Source organism: Chrysochloris asiatica, unplaced genomic scaffold (assembly GCF_000296735.1).
Source record: "Chrysochloris asiatica unplaced genomic scaffold, ChrAsi1.0 scaffold00005, whole genome shotgun sequence".
NCBI classification, from domain to species: Eukaryota; Metazoa; Chordata; class Mammalia; order Afrosoricida; family Chrysochloridae; genus Chrysochloris; species Chrysochloris asiatica.
Genome location: NW_006408523.1, coordinates 17,835,120 through 17,844,827, shown reverse-complemented (window position 1 = coordinate 17,844,827; position 9,708 = coordinate 17,835,120). Strand labels below are relative to the sequence as shown.

At 43.5% G+C, this 9,708-nt stretch overlaps 1 protein-coding gene across 1 annotated transcript in view; it reads right to left on the bottom strand.

Moving 5' to 3' along the window:
* ABCC4 (ATP-binding cassette, sub-family C (CFTR/MRP), member 4) overlaps positions 1 to 9,708 on the bottom strand; it is a 357,151-nt gene that overhangs the window by 296,066 nt on the left and 51,377 nt on the right. Inside the window, exons 2-3 of the mRNA XM_006832001.1 lie at positions 2,896 to 3,006; positions 2,251 to 2,371 (exon numbers count right to left, since the gene is read on the bottom strand). Of these exons, the coding sequence (XP_006832064.1) occupies positions 2,251 to 2,371; positions 2,896 to 3,006 (232 nt within the window). The remainder of the gene's footprint in view (positions 1 to 2,250; positions 2,372 to 2,895; positions 3,007 to 9,708) is intronic.

Here is a 9,708-nt window from a genome sequence, read left to right as displayed (position 1 = left end):
AGAGGATAGAGAGAAACTCTGTTAACTGATGGTATGTGGAGGGGATTATAATCAATGTAATGAAACAAGGTATATGAATGTTTGAATGTGAAACCAATGATGTGCCCTGAAACCTTTCACTCAATCCACAATAAAAACCTTAAAAAAAAGAAGCCTTATTGAGCTCCACCCTAGACCTGGCCTTCCTGGACATCCAGCTATCAGCTCTGCTGAGGTGGGACTAGGTTGGAATCAACGATGGCACATGACAGTGGGGCTCATCAGCTCTCAAGGGGAACCCAAATTCCTGTGGCTTCAACCTCTGTGACCCACAGCTCAATTTGAGATGGGACCTAACCAACATTTGAACATCATTACAGTGATGATACCACAAAGGCTAAATTCAAACTCACCAGATGGACCGCCTTTTGAGATCAGCTGTTTTTAATTTCCTAGTGCCCTGGTAACATTGGCAACTAAAAAGCCATGGGTAGCAAAGGGCGGTCTGCTCCAGAGATGATACACTCATTCCTGCCTCACCTAACCAAAGACCTGGTATAAGCTGCAGGCGCATACGGAGGTGCCTGATGAGCTCTGTTCTAGGAAGCCGGGCAGCCACGTTTGGCTAGGAAATCTTACATACACAAGTCCCAATGACGCCACCTTGCCACAGTAATAGACGTCACTGACCCCATGCTTTCTGCCTTCAATGTCTCACTGCACATCCACGTCTGTGCTCTCTGCTGTGCCAAGCTATCAAGAGTCTACCTTCCTAGAGTCTCCAGTGAATAGTATCCAGCCTGTCCAGGAAGGGCTGATGAAACGAGATACAGATGAGTCTCTTGTGATGCAACTGTGAATAATTATTATCAGGACTGATTGTGAGGGTTGGAAATCTAAAGGTGGACATTTTGTAGCAAGGAGGGGTGTGATTAACTTTTCAGTCTAGGAGCGGAGGACCATCAATGGAAAAAAGAGGAGAGCGGGATCCTACCCAGAGAAGCGGTGAGGCCTGAGATGGAGGCAGAGAAGACGACGTCAAGAGATGGTGTGGCTGGGAACTTGGGATCCGGAGAGGGAAAGGGGCTGAGGACTGTGGTGGGGGGGTGCAGGCTTACAGGGTACACCCTTTAGTTGGGTGATGATGCATGGACGGGTAACTATGCCAATGAAATGACAGATGATAGAATGAATGTAAAACTAATGTTCTCCCATGTAGACTATCACACAATTCACAATAAAACATTAAAAAAAAAAAAGTCTACCTTCCCGCCAGCAATCAAGCCCAACAACCAAAGACAATGAACCAGAAGGATGGTACATAAAGTCTAGATGAAGCCAGGACTCACTCAGAGAGATGAGTGCAGCTCCCCGCACCTGGTCCCCCACTCTGTGTGTGCTCTTGGGAGCCCCAGCCATCCGAGACACCACAACCAGCCCTGGCAGTGTCCCTGGTTCTACATCCCTGGGAGGTGAGAGGTGCCAATACCTTCTTGGAAAAGCATTTATCAGCTCTGTTGTGGTTACCTTTACAAATACTTACTGAGCACCTGTAAAATGTCCTGTATTTTTCTAGGCTCTGGTCCAAACTGACTTCCTTCAAATCACAGGGCACATATTCATTCTTTGATGTTAAAGATCTTTTGATCAAGGACTGCTCTTGGCATTGAACACATTTACTGAGCACCAACAATGCCCTAACATGGTATAAAGTTCTTTAATTTTCAGTGCAATCTTTGCACATCAATTTTAAATTCATTAAAAAGTAATAATCCCCCTTGAACTTCAGTCATTAGATTAAGTATTTATGCTTCCTAAGGTGTGGCACTGCAGGATAATGCACTGGAACACAAGGTCAGCAGTTCAAGTCCACCAGCCGCTCTTTGGAAACTCTATACAGGGTCCCTACGAGTCGGAACCAACTCAACGGCACTTACCAACATCAAGAAGAAAAGTATTATTTCTTTCCTAAAGCAGTATTAGCTGAATTCAACCATGTTTCCTGAACAACTTTTGTTGTTGTTAAGTGCTGTCGAGTCAGTTCAGACTCACAGGAACTCTGCATAGGATTTCTGAAGAGCAGCTAGTGGGTTTGAACCACTGACCTTACAGTTAGCTGTCCAGTGCTTATCCTACAGCACCACACCAAAACTAGAACCTTAAAACATTTTCAACCTCCACAGAGCATCCTCTTGTGGAGAGTCCCCATGTATTACTGCAAGTTTAACTTTTTTAAATAAAAAAAAAAATCACTTATGTAAAAGCTTTTACCTCAATTAATGTAAATATTCCCAAAACTAAATAAGATTTCCAGTAACACTTTATGATGGCTTTTGTTAAAGAAGGCTTCTGTGCATTTTTCTTGGCTCTTTGAACTTCTTTATCCCAGTACCTACAAGGGAAAGAAAGCACAGTAAATAACAGCATGCCTTGCCGGGGATAAAACCAGGAGGGAGGGGAGTGGGAGCTAAAGCCCTTCACGCTGGATGCATAATTGCAGACTAGCTGTCTGGGGCGGGGAGATGCCTGAAAGACACAGCATGTGGAATCCACAGCACCAGAAAAACAGGCCAGGAGAGGTGGTCTCCACTCTGGGGAAAATAGTCACTGCTAAGTTTTGCAGGACTTAGAGCACCAGGGTATCCCAAGAAGGCAGACAAGGAAGCAGGCAACTGCCTTGGGTCAAAATCTCAGCACTAGGGCCTCCCTAAACAAATCAGATTTTCCCCAGGTCAACTAGATAAGCTAAGCCTTTAGACAACCCAAGGGGAAGAGAATGTGGAATTCTAGAGGAAGTAGCTTCCAGAAGGGCCCTAAAGGTAGAAAAACCAGGAAGGCAAAGGCCATCCCAAACCATGAGCTATGCACAGAGAAATGCTCAGTTTCTTACTCCTCTCTTCACCACCTCTTGCTTACCCTTGCAACTCTTCTCCAACATACTGTGAGCGATCTTCAGGAAGCACCGAATACATATCATCTTCTTCTAATCTCCGTTTATGACCAATCTTAAATAAGGGGTTAAGCCACCTGTTAAAAAGTAAGAGAAGAGACGTGAGGCAGGTGCAATATTGCACTGTTTATCTCTACACTCCTACCTGCAGGGTGGTGCTGTTTTTGTTTGTTTATTTGTGGTGTTTTTTTAGGGGGGGAGCCTACATGTTAAATATACAGGTAGCCCTCGATTTACAATGGGGTTCCATCCCAACAACTTCAAAGTATATCACTGTTGACATAAATAAAACACTTCATTTTTATTTTTCATTATTATTGCCTTTTGTTATCATTATCTTTGTACATTCAATCTTGTCTCTGAGGACTAGAAACATTATTTATAAACTTACAGATACATCTGAATACATTATTGCTGTTGTTAAGTGCTGTCGACTTGGTTCCCGACTCATAGCGACCCTGTATAGAGTTTCCAAGGAGTAGCTGATGAGTTTGAACCGCCAACCTTGTGGTTCAAACCTACCCTGCTAATCCTACAGCAGCACACCAGGACTCACATACAAACATGTATCACTAATGACTGCTGTTGGTGTGAAGTGCCGTTGAGTCTATTCCAACCCATAGCGACCCAGTATAAGGTTACCAAGGAGCAGCTGGTGAGCTTGAACCACCAACCCTACAGTTCAAACGACTTTGCAGTCTGATGCATTAGCCCACAGCGCCACACCAGATGTATTCAAAAAAAAGGAAAAGAAGTAGTCACAGAAGAGTAATTAGAGTTGGTGGTAAATAGAACATTCTATACAAAGTCAGTCAGGGACTACTTGAATAGATGATAGACAATTTTAGCTATGTGCTTATACATACACAGATGCCTTCTCTAGCTTTGTCCAGTTATTGGCCCAGGGGCTAGAACGTGACACATCAGCATTAGAGAGCAGTCCAGCACCTAGACTGTTATTTCTTTTTAATGTCATTGTTCCCTGAAAAGAACCAGGGCCCCTAGAAGAAACAGTAATTCCAAAGTTGGGGCATAGGAAGTTCAAGATGGGCCTGGAACATCTTCGTGATCCACAACATAAAGGAAGAGCCTGAAGAATTACAAAGATAAATACAAAAGACGAAGACGCTACATCTCAAAAGGACTGCCACTAGACAAATCAGGTATAATTCGAGCATCGAAGTAATTAATAAACCATAAACCACTGAATAAAACAAGAATCCATGAATCCTTACTGTTATACATATGGGGGGAAAGTGAAAACTCTTGTATCTTAGAATGCAAACAAATATATAAGGAATGATGTAGGTGAGTTTGATGACGGACAAGAATATTTACATCAGCTCAAATGAGCTCTATAAATTACTTCTTGTTACGTGTCCTCGAGTTGGTTTCAACCCATAGTGATCCTGTATTGGGTTTCCAAGGAGCCGACCCTGCTGTCAAATCGACCCTGCGGTCTAGTGCATTATCCTGCCGCATCACACCAGGATTCCTTATATATAATGGTGTTGCTGTTAAGTGCGGTTAAGTCGCTTCCGACTCTTAGAGACCCTGTATAGGGTTTCTGAGGAGCGGCAGGTGAGTCTGAACTGCTGACCTTGTGGTCCAGTGCTTATCCTATAGCGCCACACTGGTTAGAAAAGAAAATAATAATTTCACAGAGAACAAACAAAAAAAAGATCTTAGTCTTACATTTTAGGATATGTTGATAAAATATCAAAACTGTCATTATCCATTACAATAATGGAAAATGGAAATGATAATAATTCATGTATAGACATAGCCCAAATGGAAACCAAGGTAAAGAACTACCCAGACCAGGAGCAACCCGTGAAAACAGAGCTCATATTTATGACTTTATGCAAGTACAATCCTGTCTACACACGAGGTGCTCAAGAAGTATCTGTCAAATAAACAAAAGTCTAGGGCTCCTGATATAACACTGTAGGATCAGCACTGGACTGTGAACCACAAGGCTGGCGGTTCAAATCCACCAGCTACTCCCTGGAAACCCTATACAGGGTCATTATGAGTCGGAACCGACTCGACAGTATTTAACAACAATGAATCAATCATTAGGGAAGCAATAATGGAAACGGAGCTTCAGATTTTGCTAACTCCGGTAGCTAAGAATTTCTGAAGAACCCAGGCACAGGAGTCAGAAGACAGGATTCCGGCCTCAGTCGCGGCCCAGAAAGCCCTGGGCTGTCTGAGGTCTCTGCTGTTCTCTCCTATCCTCCACTTCTACCAATTCAGCACCTCTGAGACTTCCGCCAGTCACTTAATCTCTCCAGGTCTCAATTTCCTTCTAAAGATAGCATAAACCTGTTAGCTCTGAAAATGTGTTGAGCTATTCATACGTGTTCAGTCTGCATGCTGAGCAAATAATCCAAGAAGTGGGACTACAGAGAGAAGGATGTGGCATCAGGATTGGAGGAAGACTCATTAGCAGCCTATGATATCCAGAAGCGATCCCCTTGCTTTATGAAAGGGAAGAAGACTTGAAGCACTTACTGATGAAGATCAAAAGCTACAGCATTTGGATTGCACCTGAACATAAAGAAAACAAGAGTCCTCACCACTGTGCCAATAAACAACATCATGATCCACAGAGTAAAGATTTAAGTTGTCAAGGATATCATTTTTCTTGGATGCACAATCAAAGCCCATGGAAGCAGCTGTGAAGATATCAAACAACATAGTATATTGGGCAAATCTGCTGCAAAAGACCTCCTTAAAGTATTCAAAAGCAAAAATGTAACTCTTAAGATTAAGGTGCACCTGACCCAGTCCGTGGTATTTTCAAGTAGATCACATGTATGGGAAAACTAAACAATGAGTAAGGAAGCCTGAAAAAGAATTGATAACTTTGAATTACGGTGTTTCGTAAAGAATACTGAATATCCATGAACTATTGGAAGAAAGGAGTCATAGTGTGGTGCTGTAGGATCGGCACTGGACTGCCAACCACAAGGTCGGCAGTTCAAATCCACCAGCTGGTCCTCGGAAACCCTATACAGGGTCGCTATGGGTTGGAACCGACTTGATAGCACTAACAACAGCAACATTAGAAGAAAGAACAAACTTGTCTTGGAAGAAGTATAGCCAGTATACTCCTGAAAATTTGTAAGGATTGTAAGACTTCATCTAACATACTTTGAACCTGTTATCAGAAGGGACCAGTAGCTGGAGAAGGCCTTCATGCTTGTAAAAAGTAGAAGGTCTGTGAAAAAGAAGACCCTCAACAAGATGGACTGATACAGTGGCTGCAACAATGGGCTCAACCAGGCAGAGTTTCGTTCTTTTATACATAGGATTACTGTGAGTCAGAACCAAGTGAACAAAACCTAACAGCATCAACAAATCTATGTATACCATTTACTGTACAATGACATTTTACCTTTGCACGATCTCTACATTGTTGTTGTTAAGTGCTGTGGAGTCATTTCCAACCCATAGCGACCCTCTATTGGGTTTCCAAGGAGTAGCTGCTGAGTTGAAACTGCTGACCTTGCGGTTCAAACCGACTTTGTGTTCTAGAATAGTGCTTGACACATAGATAGCACTCAGATTTGTTATAGGAATGAGCACATTCTAATATATTATGAAATATATTGTCTATACTTATCTTCTATAAATATTTATATATTCATTCATATTTACAATAATATAATAAAGCCCAATCTTAGTCTATAGTGAAGAGGTACAATCCAGAGTTGCCATTATAAATACAATTAAGTCTGGAATAAGAAAGGTTTCCTAAAGGCACTAAGGAGCCTAGTGGCTCAATGGTCAAGTGCTTACTTGCTAACCAAAAGTCAGGAATACCATCCCACCCAGAGGTTCCCTGGGAGAAAGCACCTGGCGTTCTGCTCCCATGAAGACTGCAGGCTAGAAACCCCTTTGGGGAAGTTCTGCTCTGTCCTAGAAGGTTAACAGGTGTTGGATTCAATGTGATGGCACACAGCACCAACACACAATGGCACTAGTTCTTAGCATGGAATCTACAGACAGGTCTCAGGTACAGGTACAGTGACATGACAGAACTGTGTGAATGTTCTAGTGAGAAAATAAGGCTCGGGTGGGGTGAGAGCCCAGCACCTGAAGCAATTTGGCTCTGACTCCAAACTAGCATACCTCACTGAGCCAAAACGAAAACAAAGCAAACCCAGCAAGTTCACCAGAGCCACCCCTCCTCACAATGTGTCTGTCAGATGGCCTGGCTCCAGGGAGAGCCTGACCTGTCTGGGTCCCTCAATCTCCTCCTCATTCTCAGCAGCTCCAGAACAGTCATTCTCCGTGCCCTTCAGTTCAACTCTCACCCAGACACAGGCATCGTGAAGCCCATCCAGCATCAGATCACAACACCCACATCACAGGGGAACTGTCTGAAAATGGGTCACCACCCTATCTGACTGGAACTGGCTCGTGGCCAAGTCAAATTAAACTCGCAGGACAAATAGTAAGCTATCTATCACTTCTTTCCTCGTTCCTCTGTAAAGTCCTTTCATTCCTAAAATGTGCTCAAAACCCTCTTCCCTGTTCTGCACATGTGGACTGCTGCTCCAGGAACTTTGACGTACAAAGAACAGGTTCTATTTTGCGATGTCAAATCTCCAAAGCATCAATCCAAGCTGTTCCTCTCTCTGTACGGACTGCCTCTGCCCTGGGCTCCATGCAGATCCACCCATGGTGCGGGCACTGTAGAGATACCTCAGGGCTCCAAGGTCCTCTAGATCCAAAAGACCTGTTGTCACCAACTCACAGTGACCCTAAAGGACACAGCAGACCTGCTCCATAGGGTTTCTAACACTGCAGATCTTTACAGAAGCAGACACAGTGGGTTCACACTGGTGACCTTTCGGTGAGCAGTTGAGCGCTTCACATCGTGCCACCAGGGCTATTCTGGATCAGTCCCAGCCTTCTCCTCTCCCTATTTTCCTATCTTCTAGTCGTGCCTGAGGTGTCTTCACAGTGTGTCTTATCTAATCATTTCACTTCTTGCCACATCCTAAACCAACACTAAGACTCTCTACAACTATTGTTTATGAAGAACTGTTTTGTTTAAAAAAAGAAAAGGCACAATGAGGTATAGTCAATTATTTAATGTGGTTTTTCCAGCCTTGGTCTTTGTAACTTATCACCAAAGGACTGGGTTGTTGCTGTTGTTAAGTGTGTTGTCGAGCCTATTCTAATGCACAGAGACTCTGTATAAGGTTTGCGAGGAACGGCTGATGAGTTTGAACTGCCATCCTTGTGGTCCAATGCTTATCCTGCTGTGCCACATGACTGGATGGGGCCATGCAAGCTGGGTGTATTTCCTCTTTTCTGGGTGGGTCTGGGTATTAAATGATTTCGTTGTGAGAGACTGTTAACTTGTGATTGTAAAAACCTGGAAATGTAAAGAGGGGATTGGTCAATTTTGCCATGTTGCTAGGTTTCAAATGATCCAGCTCAGAAGCAACAAAGAGGGATCTCATTGCTAACAAGAAGGAAGAACCACCCGGAGTAAAGGTAGTCCTTAAGAGCTCGAAATTCCTGTGCAGTTAACCTCCTCTGTCCAGGAGCCAGGCAGGCAGCCAACAAACATAGGAAGAATGTTCACGATCATTAGCCATTGTTGCTGTTGTTAAGAGCCATTGAGTCCATTTCGACCCATAGTGACCCTGTATAGGGTTTCTAAGGAGCAGCTGGTGAGCTTGAACCGCCCACCTTGCAGTTCAAACAGCTTTGCAGTCTGGCGTATTAACCCACAGCATTAGAGATGCAAATCAAAACAATAATGAGATATCTCACGCCTGCACTAACAATGAAGTTCAAAAAAACAGAAAACAGCAAAAGTTGGTGAAAGTGTAGAGAAGCTGGGACCCTCCTACATTGCTAATGGGACTGTAAAATGGTTCAACCACTGTGGAAAATGGTATGGCACTTCCTCAGAAAGTTGGAAATATAAATATCATATATCCCAGCAATTCCTCTACTTGGCACATTGTTGTTGTTGTTAAGTGCCGTTGAGTCGTTTCCAACCCATAGCGACCCTTACAGGGTTTCCGAGGCTGTAAATCTTTACGGGAGCAGAACGCCTCATCTTTCTCCCGCGGAACAGCTGGTAGTTTTGAACTGCTGGCCTTAAGGTTCGCAGCCCGACACGTAACCACTACGCTACCAGAGCTCCTTAAGAAATAAGAGCCAGGATACAATGTATGCACACCAATGTTCATCACAGCACTATTCACAATAGCAAAAAGAGGGCGACAGCCTACGTGCCCATCAATGGGAGAATGGGTAAACCAACTGTGGTACATACACACAATCCATTGAAGAATAAGGACAAATCTGAGAACCACCTCAGAACTTGAATTAACCTGGAGGACATTATGCTAAGTGAAATGAGTCAATCACAAAAGGTCAAATATTGTAGGAGACCATTATTGTAAAACATTAAGAAAAGATTTCCATACTAAAAGAAACATTCTTTGATGGTTATCAGGAGTGGTAGGGAAGGGAGAGTAATTCACTGGCTACAGGGTAGACACATTAGCTCAGGTGATGGGAAGGGCAATATACAAGAAGGGGGAGGACAGTTCACAACAAGAGGGAGGGTGTCCGAAGAATAATGAAGATAGGTGAAGACACAGGGAGGTAGGTATGCATGGGTTAAAGGGGTAAAGTAAATAGTGAGATATACAAAAACCTCAGAATAACAGTGCTCTGTGTGCACTGAGACATAGCTGGAATGGGCAAGGGAGGAAGAGTGAGATGGAGATATAGATATA